This window comes from Ipomoea triloba, chromosome 9 (assembly GCF_003576645.1).
Source record: "Ipomoea triloba cultivar NCNSP0323 chromosome 9, ASM357664v1".
NCBI lineage: Eukaryota > Viridiplantae > Streptophyta > Magnoliopsida > Solanales > Convolvulaceae > Ipomoea > Ipomoea triloba.
This window is the reverse complement of record NC_044924.1, coordinates 30597458-30611391: the sequence shown is the minus strand read 5'-3', so window position 1 is coordinate 30611391 and position 13934 is coordinate 30597458. Positions and strand designations below refer to the sequence as shown.

Here is a 13934-nt window from a genome sequence, read left to right as displayed (position 1 = left end):
GGGGGGGGGGGGGGGGGGGGGAGTTTGGATCAAGTACACATTTTAAGGGCGTTGGATGTAATGCTCAATTGAGTTTGACCCATTATGGCTGTACTGCAGGTCTATGGTTGAAAATATAACTGAGGAGGCTGAAACAGTAAAAAGCGGTTTTGTGGGAGTTGAGTCTTCTGCAACCAAATATGTAAGCCTCTCTATCTGTATGTCTTGCATGTTGTTTCTGGGTTTTGTTCAGTTCCAATTTTATGCTTAAACACCTCATTTCATCCTTGTAGCCTGATGACGAGTGGGATGAATTTGGGCACGACTTGTATGCAATTCCTGAAACCATACCAGTTCAGTCAAGCAATCCTGTCCAGGAGGCTCCACCTTCTAGTAAAGCTGATGAAGAAAGCAAGATTAAGGCTTTAATTGATACACCGGCCTTAGATTGGCAGCAGTAAGATGTTTATTTTGTTTTGCACCATTTCGATTATTATGTTAGTTCCGATTTCACATGGAAGATCTTTTCTTTAGCATTTTGCTGACTTATTTAATTGACATTTATGTTGATTCACAGACAACCAGCTGATGGCTTTGGTGCCGGTAGAGGTTATGGACGTGGTCCAGGTGGGAGAATGATGGGTGGGCGTGGCTTTGGTGATTCTCTTACCTCTTATTTCCAAATATTTCATATAGCATCATGTTTCTGTTGAGTAGACAGCCTCTTGTTTGTTTTGTTATTTTTCAGTCAATCTTTGTTCCTCTTTTTGATGATTATTCTGATGTACTTGGGGTTTTCTTAGGCTTTGATACCATGTGAAAGAATAAAGGTTTATTCTCATTGTGTTTATTGAATGTACAAGGTACTATATTTATACAAACATTGAGCCAATCCCATCCCTAGTCCCTACTAGGAATAGGTATACGGTTTCTGTTGTTTAAGAAGTTACATACATGTTATGAGTGACTTTGGCTAGATAACTAGATTTGCAGTTCATAATTGTGTTTGTGCCTAGATCTGCCATTTATGATTTATATATGCACTTAATGTTGCGTCTTTAAACATTGGCAACTAAATCTTATTTTGTTGATGTTGACTGTTAGGTCGAGGAGGAGGATTTGAGCGTAAAACACCACCACCAGGCTATATATGTCACAGGTGCAAGGTGCCTGGTATGTTCATGTTCTTGTTTGATTATAGAAATAGTTTGGTAATAAGTTTGCTTTGATTTGGGTTTCATGAAATTTCTCTTATTTAGGACATTTTATTCAACACTGTCCAACAAATGGTGATCCAAACTTTGACATCAAGAGAGTGAAGCCCCCAACTGGTATTCCCAAGTCTATGTTAGTGACTACTCCAGATGGTTCATATGCTTTACCAAGTGGGGCTAGTGCAGTTCTGAAGCCAAATGAGTAAGTCGTGTGCATATTGTTTAGGTGTTCTCTGTCCTAAGAACTATTCTAATTATTTGAAAAAATTGCAGGGCTGCCTTTGAAAAAGAAGTTGAAGGAATGCCTTCTACACGTTCTGTTGGCGAGCTTCCACCTGAACTCCATTGTCCTTTGTGTAAAGAAGTGATGAAAGATGCGGTGCTTACTAGCAAATGTTGCTTCAAGAGTTTCTGTGACAAATGTAAGATTCTGACTGATTCCATCTTTTTGATCATTGCTGTTTCAGGCTTTGGATGTTCTAACTACTAATTCCTGTCCACAGGTATACGAGATTGCATCATTTCTAAGTTGATGTGTGTCTGTGGGGCAACAAATATTCTTGCAGATGACCTCTTGCCCAATAAGACTCTAAGAGACACCATCAATCGAATTCTGGAGTCTAATAACAGCAGTGAACATGGGGGCAGTGCCCTTCAAGTTCAAGGTCTGTGCTTCAGTGCTGATATCTTTCTTTTGTTATTGGTGCAAATGACATTTTCTTGCATAACAGTCATTAGTTAACTGTGATTTACTGTGCAGATATGGAGTCTGCTCGGAATCCTCAGCCGAAGGTTCCATCCCCATCACAATCTGCAGCTTCCAGAGGAGAGAAAATGCCAAACCAATCACTTCTTCAGAAAGAAGAGACTTCAAGAGTACAGGAGGTAATAGAAGAGGTTAAGGTGGAAATTGCTCCACCACAACCATTGGAGAAAGGCAGGAGCTCCAAAGTGGTTGACATTTCTGAAGCTACACATGAGTCAATAAGTGTGAAGGAACCAGCTTCTCAGGGAAGTGCCCCACTGGTTGATGAAGAAGTCCAGCAGAAGCCAGCTGTTTCTGATGCTGGTAAGTGATTCAATTGCTCCATGTAGTTATTTATTTGGGCAGTTAAATTTGTTCATTGTTTCACTTAATCAAGCCAAAACGTGACCACTTTGGATGCTATAGAGTCAGATAATTGCCTATGCCATTTATTAGCTTTATTACTTTTTTATTTTTTATTTTTTATTTTTTTATTTTGAAGAAGTACTAGACTTTTGAAGTATTAGTACTTGTCATACTATGACTAGTATCAGATAATAAATCCATTCTCATCTGCTATGCCTGTTTGCTTTTCAGGAAAGAAGAAGAAAAAGAAGAAAGCTCGCCTGCCTTTAACTGGTATGCCTTTAACTCTTTTTCTCTCTCTCTATATAACAAATTGTGAACTATTTGAATTCTTGAAGTTGATGCTTTTCTTTTTTACTCTTTTGGGATTAATGTTTTTTTGCCTTTATGTGGATGTCTTGCAGCTGCAGAGATGCAGTGGAGAGCATCCCAGGACATTGCTGCTGAGAATTATATGATGCCTATGGGTCCTTCCTATAATCCATATTGGACAGGCATGCAACAAGGAATGGAAGGATTTGTGGGCCCATATCCTGGTCAGATGCCATATATGAATTATGGTCTTGGTCCTTTGGATGTTCCATTTGGTCCAATGATACCACCGAATCCATTTGGAGGACCGGGTTGCATGTTACCGCCAAATCCATTTGGCCCTCCTCAGAGGTAATATGAGTTCTCTTTGTTTTCTTTGCTGGTGGCTTTTTAAGAACTTGTTCCATGGAACAACGCCCTCCCGCCTTTTCTCTTTCACTCTTTTTTTATTCTTATTACGGAGTATTATTTTGGTAAGCTTCACTGCTATAGTTAAGAATTGTTTTTTGTCTAATTGCTTCCAAAATGTCAAACTACAGGGATCTTGCAAACATTGCAATGGGATTTAATGCTGGCCCACCAATTATGAGCCGGGAAGAATTTGAAGCTAGAAAAGCAGATTTGAAGAGGAAGCGCGAGCTTGAGATGCGAAGAGAGAGGTGCCGTCTTCATATTTTTGTTCTGCTTCAACTGGTCTACTTTATGTTTCCATATTCAATTATGTTGCCAAGCTATTTTGAATTTTGCATTTCATAGTTGATTTCTCTTTTTGCTATTCTAATGTTGGTGTATATGATTGTCACCTTCAGTTATCATAGCTCATGCTGTTTGTTGGATCTCGGCTTACTTTTCTTGTACCATCTTCTAGTTGTTACTTGAATGGCACATTTTCTACTAAAAACTTGATCTCCAAGTTGTATCCATTAGTGAAACTTATTTGAGAGTTTATACCCGTTTTTTACATTATATGTGCATGCTTCCACTCGTGAACTCATTTATGTGGCTATATGAAAAAGCAAGTTATGGATTGATTTTTAGTTGTGTAGACTGTAGAGAGTTTTCTTCATGGATGTTTTCACGAAAACTATTGATGCTTAATTGTAATTTGGATTTCCATGTCCTACAGGGATTCAAAAGATCGGGAATTTACTAGGGAAGTTAGCAGCAGTGGTGACATTTCTTCATTGAAACCCAAATCTGTATGCACATTTGTTATATTCCTATTCTCTTATGTTCATTTATATTGCGGTAGATAGGGTTTATGATTTATAGAAACAGTTTGCAAGAAATCAGGGTGGCTATAATCAGTGTTGTTATTATTGGCTTGAAGTGAACTTCTGGGTTTGTTGATGTCTTCTTTTGTGTGCAGAGGCCTCCCCCACCATCAAGCTCAGACCATTACCACCACCGCCGATCAGAGAGGTCCCCTCCAAACCGTCGCTCTAGTGATCCTGAACTACCTCGTCCTTCGTCCAAGAGAAAAGCTGATGACCGTACTGATCATTACCACCGTGAGAAAAGCCACCATGATGATCATTACCACCGTGAGAAAAGCCACCACGATGATCGTGATCATCACCGTGATCGGGACCGTGATCACCATGGCCGTGACCGTGAGCACCATCAACGTTCTAAGCTGTCAGATGGCTCTGCCAAGCCATCTTCTTCCTCATCAGAACCTCCAATAGCAGCATCCAAAGCTGCCGTTGATGATAAAAAGTCAAAGAGGAGTGTGTTTTCCCGCATAAGCTTCCCTGAGGAAGAAGCCGCAGCAGCAGCAGCTTCCAAGAAACAAAAGATGTCATCGTCCAACGAAGCACCAGCCAGTGCTTCTGCGAGTCACAGAGCTACTTCAAATGGGCATGTTGAAGACCAGAAGGCTTTGGTGGTATCAAGGTCAAGGAAGACTGTTGCTGCAGCCACTGATTATGACAGTAGTGACGATGAACGGCATTTCAAGAGAAGGCCATCAAGATATGAGCCATCACCACCGCCACAACAGGAGCGGGAGCGGGAGGGCGACGAGCACCCTCGGCATTCAAAAGGGTCAAGGGATAGAGAGCAGGAAAGGGATCGGAGTGGTTATCGTAGCAAGCATAGGTAGGTTGGAGAGTAGTTGGCAGATGAAGCAAATTATTAACGGGCATTTTGTAATGCTGCAGAGGGGAGAGATGACTCTATTGTAATGAAGTTGGGTGCTTTTAGCCTTAAAGCTCCATGTTTTACTTCTTTCATGTAATAAAATGTATATGAAAATTTCTTTTTCCTTCGAATGAAATTAGTTGTTTTCTAATTTCATGTTTTGTTAGAGCTATCTCGTTTCAGATTTTAGGAGAAAAGTGTTTCCATTTTTTTCAGTTGCAATTTACATAATAAAATATTTTCAGTTGTTGATTTCAATATTACTCCTACAATTTAGATCGCTTCTTCACCTCTCTCTCTCCTGTCCCTCCCGAATTGGCAGAACCTCATACCTTCTCTATTACCTAAAAAGACTAAAACCTCAAGGTTGAGCATTGCTCTCTTTCTATTTTGGTAGATAATGCCTCCGTCTCAAAATGGTTGTCTGATTCGTTTAATAAGGCTTGATTGAAGTTATTTTTAATTTAATTTTTAATAATATTAAGTTTAGCATTAATATATAAAATTTATATATTTAGAAACTACATTAAAAGTACTATTAAACACAAAATATTAAATTTAAAAATAATAAAAAATTACTAAAGAAAATAAGTAATGAAGAAAGAGTTGATTTGACCAATAAATAGTAAATAGGACAGGTAAAATGAGACAAAGGAAGTATCATTTTTCGCATATTAGATACTCCCTCTGTCCCATTTTACCTGTCCTGTTTACTATTCATTGGTCAAACCAACTTTTTCTTCATTGCTTATTTTCTTTAGTAATTTTTAATTATTTTTAAATTTGATTTTTTGTGTTTAATAGTACTTCTAATGTAGTTTCCAAATATATAAATTTTATATACTAATATTAAATTTAATATTATGAAAAATTGAATTAAAAATAACTTCAGTCAAGCCTCGTTAACCGAATCAGACAAACAAAATGGGACGGAGGTAGTAATACATAGGCACAAATTTGTAATCTAGGAAGGTTAAGCACTGTTTATTTTCAGAGTATTTTATTGATAAAATGATGAGCTAATCGCAGAAGGCAAATTATTGTGTGGACCATGGTCGACATAGCTGTGTGGACCATGAATATAAGATACATTATTTGGTAGTATATATAAAATAATGTACTTTCAGTACTTAAATAATGTACTCTAAAATAATGTACTCTAAAATAATGTATTTTATGTACAAAAATAATGCAGTTTTAGTATATTAAAAATGTACAGAGTACTTTTTATTTATGGTCCACACAGCTGTGTGGACCATGGTCCATGCAATAATGATTGATCACAGAACCTGACATACTTCAATTGTTATATCGTGGACCAGTGTCCACAGTGCAGTGTGAACCCTGGTCTGAAACGACGTCGTTTCGATGTTAGTGGACGTGGAACGTTTGCCTAGAATACACAGAACGTTTGCCCAGAATATACAGAATATTGACACAAAATACACAGAACTCATCCTCCTAACATTCGAATGCACAAACACATCACAACCTGTGTGAATAACATGAATACACAGAATATTGACACAAAATACACAGAACTCATCCTCCTAAACATTCGAATGCATAAACACATCACAACATGTGTTACTAACATGAATACACAGAACAGTTGCCTAGAATACACAGAACGGTTGCCTAGAATATACAGAACGATTACCTAGAATACACAGAACTCATTTTGGTACGGGGTTGTGCACCGTGGTCCACGATATAAATGTTACAAAAGATCACAGTTTATTGGGCTAAAAATTTTAGGGCTTAGATGATTCTATTAATCCATCCTATCTATCATCAGCAACACAAATTTCAGCTGCTTCTATCACTATGATTTGGATTCGTCTCAGACCCCTCCAAAATGTTTCTCAAATTCAGGTATACCTCAAGTGCAGTAGGCCTTTCATCTGGATCATACACTAGGCATTTGTTCACAATTTCCAGAAATTTGAGAATCTCATCATCAAATCCTGTTCCTATCAGATGTTGGTGCCTAGAAGTGGAGCTCCCAATGTTGTTTTCTGGAAAATGGTTAGAATCCCTTTGTTCAACTAGCTCAAGATATAGAGTTCCAAGATCATGGACATCTTTGTCATAGCAGTCTGACTCTGGGATTTGTGTGGTGCTACGCACTAGATTTTTCCACACTGATGATTCAATGAATGGATTCACGAATTTCGCCTGCCCAAAATTGGATACTCTTGGTTCAAAGTCTTCATCCAGCAATATGCATTTCGTGGTCAAGCCGAGATGTGCCATATTGTTGTGGTGCAGCCATGCCAACCCTCTTGCTATTCCAACTGCAATTTTCAACCTTTTTGGCCATTCCAAGATTCTTGATTGGAGCAAAGCGTGGAGGTTTCCATTTGGCATGAAACTGTACAGTAAGAGTTTGGTGTTCATTTCCCAGCAGAAGCCTAGAAGTGGCACAAAGTTCCTATCCCTTATCCTTCCAAGAGTCAACAATTCAGTCAGAAATTGGTTTGCTATGCCATTTGAATCACTGTGATGAAGCCTCTTGATGGCAAGGAAGCAACCATTTGGGAGAGTGGCCTTGTATGTTTCTCCCATTCTCCCTGTCCCGACCAAACTAGTCTCAGCAAAATTACAAGTTGCCTCACTCAGTTCTTCCAAATTCATTTTACTAGTGATCTTTTCCAACATGTCAATCTGCAATCACTGAGAGCAGTTAGTGACCATCCGATCGAGTCCCTGTTTTATAAACTATTTGCTATCTAGACTCTAGAGAAATTAATATCAGAAAAGGCAGCATGAATGATGGTGAGCAGAATCAAGAAAAGTCAAGAGAAACGGTGACCGACATACTTGGTATTGCTTGATCCTGATGTGTCTGATTAGTCTATTTGCCAATGCCTGCTTCTGCTTGGTTGTATGCATGCAGAAGCTGGAAATGACCACAGCCAAAACTGTGAAAATTGCCCATCCTTCTGCAAAGCCACTTATGAAGCTTCTTAAATAGTGTTGATGCCTGCAAGGTTCTAAAGGGACACCACACAGCCCTTCATTATTAGCATAGCTTTGTGGTGGAAAAACTGGTCGATCATGATCATGAAAATCAGGCACAGGGCCAGACAGCATGTTGTTAGCAACAGAAAATATTCTAAGAAGCGAAAGCTTCTCTATTTCACTGGGAATTTGTCCCGTGAACAAGTTGTTGTCAAGCTTGAGAACATTGAGATATTTGAAATCTCCAAAACTGGTGGGGATTTCTCCATCGAAGTCGTTTGAAGAAAGATCAAGTGTGGCAATGTATGGCAGCGATTTTGGAACATCAGAAGGGATATTTCCATACAAGTTATTGTTGGAAAGATCCAGGTCTGTTAATTTTGAACACTTGGCTACGCCTAGGGGAAACTGCCCCTTGAGCCCCATATGTGAGAGTCCAATACTTAGCACTTTATTCTCTTTAGAGTTCCAGCAATCAATTCCTTCGAAACTGCAGATAAATCCTTGAAAATTATTGTTGAATTTCCAACTTCTAAGGTTTCCCAGAGGATCCTCCAAGGAATCTTTGATTGATTTCAAGCAAGAGATGTCTGTCTCAGTCGCATCTTTGCCATCAGCAAAGCTGCCAAGCAACAACAACAGACCGAGAAGGGCGCTGCAACTGCTGCACATACCATACATGATCACTGCTAGAAGAGGAAATTTATTTATGGTTTACTTCTTCAGTGCTGAGATTAAATGCATGGATACACCACTAATTAGTAATTTGTATATTACAAGTATGAGATTTTTGGGTCTTGGTCATTACACGTACTTTTCTTTAGTCTCCTATATATAGTACAATCAATACAATTGAAATGGTCAAGGGTAGGATATTGGAATGGGAAAATTTTCTATTGCGCCCATATAGCCTTTGACAATGATACTATGAGAGTAAGAAATGGTTGAGAAAAACAAGGCCTAAGGCAAAAGCAAACAAATATACACAACTCCTTCATTTTCAAAGTGATACCGATGTGCTGGACTAACCTCTTCTTTTTGTTGGTTGAGGAAGGAAATCAACCGTCACTACTTATACGAGAATCATGTTTTACCCACTTGACCATCTGTTTCGAGGTGACTAACTTTTTGTTTGAGTTAATATCATTAACTGTTTTTTTTCAAAACACGGAAGTTGGTTCTTAACTTTTACTTTGATTAAATTAAACCTTTTATTTTTATTTTTATTTTTTTATTCGAGGTAAAGTTAAAAGTAACAACACAAAAACTAAAAACATCATCGGGCGAATCGGTTTTAAGGAGAGTATTACTATACACGACTCGAATGTCCTCATAATTCTTCTCTGTTGGATTTACAATTTCAGATTATAAAACTCTCTTCTCATTTTCATTTTTATTTGACAATAGTATTTATGAATTTGTTATAATATTTTAAGAATATTTGGATCAATATACGATTATATAAATTATAACATCGAATATTATATAGTGCAATTGAAGAAATGGATTGGATTGGTTATGTTTTATGATGTTATTCTTGCTTGAATTTGAGCAAATAATTGCCCAATTAATAGCCAATGTGGGGATGTATCCGGTGTTGAAACTTTGGAGATTTTATATATCAGTGTTTAGGATTTGTATAAATTGGGCAAATTTACTCGTTCTCGAGCAACTCAGTTATAAAAATAAATTGCTATCCTAATTCATTTGTATGAAAGATATATTTTCTGTGTAGATATATACCAATTTTGTCATCTTCGCAAAGACACGAAGACGATGAATATGAACAATATATAAATAAGAAGCTACTTCAGTCACACTCTAATTGTCCCTGCATTGCATCTTCTCTTACCTAGCTAGCTTGTTTAAATGAACATTCTCTTATCTTTTTTTGTTTGAATGCAACATCCTCTTATCTAATTAAATGACAATTAACAATGATGATGATCTTTGAAAATATATGTCGAGTATTTTGAATTTTATTTTTTGAAAAGCGTATGTTGAATTTTTTATTTAATAGTTTAGTCATATTTTTCGCGAAGTAGTGTATATATTAAAAAAAAAGAAGATATATAGACATGTTTATATAATCTAATTATTTATACCAATGATATTATTGGGAGTGGAAAAAAATAAGTATGGAGTAGTATTTTCTTTAAAAATTACTCTGTATCAATGTTGTTGACTTTGATTATTATAGTAACTTTATTCTAACTTTAATCTATATTGATCTATTATAGATTATATTTTATTACAGCTTTATGCTATTTGGAGTTCAAGTAATAATTATTTAATAGTAATTGTAATAGAATATAGTTTACTTGAGGAGTTATGAGACTTAAACGGGTTTTAAGGAAAACGATTTTTAACAAACAAAAATTTCTAATCAAATTTTAAATTGGAGTTGTTATTATATTGACTAATAAAATAGTAATTAATAAATAATAAGTTATAAAACGAGGTAAGATAATGTGTGTTCAGTGCCGATTAATCCCTGAGAGTTGAGACCCATACAGTTGAATTGATACAAATGTCTAAATGACATATACCCATTCAAATATAATACGAATAGTCTTCTAATAATCAAACTAATTGTAATACAATTAATTCGACAATCGCTCAAGAATTGATTATAAAGTTAACAATAATATTACAAAATAAAAGAAAACATAATATCACCGGTTGGAAGTACACATTATTGAAAACCTCTTTGTAGACGACATTGGTAGTAGCAACAGAATCTTACCAATCCTAGTCTAGAGCTAACACCCTCGGGCCATCAAGATGGGTGATTTGAAAAAAAGTCACGTTAGTTAACGTTTGATCCTGACTTTTGTTGATAGTCATGGCATATGATAGCATCAATGGAAATTGTTTACGCTAGAACTTGAAAGGTAATCTCGTATCAGAAGGAGTGAGAAACATTCAGGAGATAAGAACTTTGGTTCCTACATGTGTCCCATTAACTATTCTTGCTTCGATAATGTGATATGCCAATCTTGTGACAATGAGGCGCATACCGTTGCAAAGACCAAGAGAGTGGTCTATGCTCTGCAATAACATAACATGTGCACCAACCTTTAATGTCAATGAATGATTAGGAAGTCCAAATAGTCCCAATGATTCATGCTCATTTTAGCCCTTATGGCACGTTGTTGGAAGTTTTATCAGAAGATAAGTAGGCAAAGAGTGATAACACTACCTGGTATGGTGAACCTCAATTGTGTTATCAACAATTCATGCTTTGTCTTCAACAATTTCTTGTCATACGCCAACTCTTCGCCTAACAACATGTTTTCAATCAAACCCATGCTAATTTCGTCAGGAATTGACATTTCTAAAAAGTCCCTCAAGCTCTTTGCCCACAAAGATAAGAACTTCTCAAACTCCACAAGAGCGAACTGTTTCTTATCCGAATTCGATAACACAAACTCTTAAAAAGGCAAAAAAAAAAAACACAAATTAGTTTATTTAGAAATAATGATAAGCAAATAACAAACTCGAATAAATATATGGACCTCAATATACTTGGATTCTACACATTAGATGTCTACGTTGAAATTGTGCATCCTCAGCAAGAAATTCCCAAACGGCATTCCACACCACCTTTGGCCTACTGATTGAACTTGAAGTGAGTAGCGTAGCAAACAACATTCGCAAAGCATATGCAGTTGCCCAGTAACTCAAGTTAGTAATACCGTCAATGTACTCATTGTCATAATCTAATGGTACATATTCATTAATTAACGCGTATTAATTATGTTGTGACAAAAATGAACAGAACAACCTTTTGTATTTAAAGAAAACTCACCATATCTATTATTTTGAGACATGACCTGTTCGAAATCCGTGTTTAAATACCTTACATTTGTTTTTGCCGATGTCCTACTGGAATTTCTTACAATTGACCACGGAGCACAATTATACCAAGGATGCTATGCTATATCCACTTTAAAAAAATATAATGAATTGTTAAATTTGTTTTTTAGTAATGAAAATAGTTGTAAACATACACTGAAATAACAAAAAGGCAAAATCCGTGAATAGACAAATCTAAATTACCGTTCGTAACATCAACTAGTGGTGGGCATGATGAAGACGTTGAAGTTGACATATTTGGCATATTCAATGAACATTCATTTGATGATGATGACATGTTACACATATTAACTGCAAATTTTTTTATTCATAACATATATAACATCACATTGAGCGTATAGAATATTTTTTTATTCAAACATATGTAACACCACATTTAGCGTATAGAACCAATAAAGAAATACATAGTCAACTAATAGAGAAAAGTGTTACTACTGTGACGACAGTCGAAGGTGTGACGAGCCGAATTACACTGTTCAATGTAATATAAACTTGGGTTGCTAGCAACTACAATATTTAAAAAAAAAAAAAATAATAAATACAAAATAATATTAACACGTTAACACGTAAAAATAAAATAATAACTAAATAAATAAAATCATATTAAAATATTACTTTAGCCAAGATTACAAATAAGATAATTTGAATATAACATATACCATTTGTGATTGCATGTGGTGCATGTGGGCCTAATGGGCCTAATGGTGCATGTGGGCCAATTGGAACCAAGTATTGAGTTCGATCTTCCCACAGTGCAATATATCCATGATGAAAAAATCTCATTCTTCATTCCTAGTACGACCATCTAATTTGTGAAGATTATGATCGTACTCAACATGTGCGGAAATGCCCCAAAAAGACAGATCTTAAAGCAGAAATCTTCGATATTAACAGGCCAAAATGACCTGCAAACCATAATAGCTAAGGTCCGGAGTCCTGCGATTTCCATAAATTTTAAAAAAAAATGCACAACTCCGAGACCCATATTTTTATATTTTCTTCTCTTGTTTGTTTTGCAAATTCCGTAAATGAAAATGCAATTCATATATTTGTTTTCGATTTACGTATTAGTTAAGAGTTTTGCATCTATATGATGTATATCATGTTTTTGTAATTTTTGAAAATAAAATTGTAATTGAAAAACATTTATATTAACACCCTGGCTGTTTATTTATTTATTTATTTTCCTAGTTCTCAAACACAACTCATCATATTCAGAATGTTAATTGCACAAATATTTCTTGTTCTCGAAGTCAATAAAATATATTATTAAATAAATTACAATTATAACAATAACGACAAAAATTGTAGTAAGATTTTTTTTTAATCTTGACATTAATATTAATATTAATATTAATATTAATCAACGAAAAATGGTCTAAAAAATAGAATACGTGTGCAGGAAATGTTGAATTAAAAGATGATGGCAAGAAACAAATGTCCACTTTTCCATTTGTTGAACTTTGAAACTTAGGCGCTGGAAATATGAGTTGAGACGCATTTGGGAAATGCGTATCACGAGAAATGCAATTCCCATTTATATATGGTATCACCGGACTTTGCTGGACTCCGGTGAGGCCATACACATTTCCCACATGCGTATGGTATAGGCGTGCTGAAATACTTCAGACGCGTTTGGGATATGCGTATGAAGTATAAAATACATCAGACGCATTTTCCAAACTCGTATGATGTTAACATTTCGAAAAAAAAAACCTCAACAGAGTTTGGGAAATACGTTTCTGTTGCCACACGCATTTCCCAAACTCGTTTTTTCCATTTTGTCACATTTTTTAAATGTTCATATTTTTGTCAACTACCCTAAATTTTGTCACGTTTCAGTCTTGACAATGCTACTATGAGTGTAAGAAATGGTTGAGAAAAATAAGGCCTAAGGCAAAAGCAAACAAATATACACTACTCCTTCATTTTCAAAGTGATACCGATGTGTTTGACTAATCTTTCTCTCAATTTTTTTGGTCAATCGTCACTATTTATACAAGAATCATGTTCTATACACTAGGCCACCTATTTCGACTAATTTTTTTAAGTTAATATCATAACCGATTTTTTTTTCAAAACACCAAAATTGGTCATGAACTTTTAATTAGATTAAATTAAGTCTCCTTTTCAATAGAGTAATGCTATACAACTCTCCTATATCTCCCCCAACTTCACATTATCTAATTGGACAACTAAATTCCTTTTTAATTAGTGATTGGTCAACTAATAAATGGACATCCAATTAATGGAAGTCACATCAAGATAGGAAACAAGCATTTTCATTTTAAATATTGAACTTGCATTGGCAAAAAAAAAAAAAAAAAAAAAAA

General features: G+C 35.7%; 1 protein-coding gene and 1 pseudogene across 1 annotated transcript in view; one reads left to right on the top strand and one right to left on the bottom strand.

The window, feature by feature from the left end:
* The window catches only part of LOC116029146 (E3 ubiquitin ligase PARAQUAT TOLERANCE 3-like), a 7888-nt gene extending 2979 nt beyond the window's left edge, over nucleotides 1-4909 (top strand). The window contains exons 3-15 of the mRNA XM_031271048.1: nucleotides 100-181; nucleotides 273-436; nucleotides 557-636; nucleotides 1084-1152; nucleotides 1239-1395; nucleotides 1467-1615; nucleotides 1697-1858; nucleotides 1954-2262; nucleotides 2536-2577; nucleotides 2709-2967; nucleotides 3156-3275; nucleotides 3743-3815; nucleotides 3986-4909. Of these exons, the coding sequence (XP_031126908.1) occupies nucleotides 100-181; nucleotides 273-436; nucleotides 557-636; nucleotides 1084-1152; nucleotides 1239-1395; nucleotides 1467-1615; nucleotides 1697-1858; nucleotides 1954-2262; nucleotides 2536-2577; nucleotides 2709-2967; nucleotides 3156-3275; nucleotides 3743-3815; nucleotides 3986-4720 (2401 nt within the window). The 3' untranslated portion in view covers nucleotides 4721-4909. The remainder of the gene's footprint in view (nucleotides 1-99; nucleotides 182-272; nucleotides 437-556; nucleotides 637-1083; nucleotides 1153-1238; nucleotides 1396-1466; nucleotides 1616-1696; nucleotides 1859-1953; nucleotides 2263-2535; nucleotides 2578-2708; nucleotides 2968-3155; nucleotides 3276-3742; nucleotides 3816-3985) is intronic.
* A 1658-nt stretch (nucleotides 4910-6567) lies between these two features.
* On the bottom strand, nucleotides 6568-9477 carry LOC116029905 (annotated as a pseudogene).
* Nucleotides 9478-13934: the final 4457 nt, after the last annotated feature.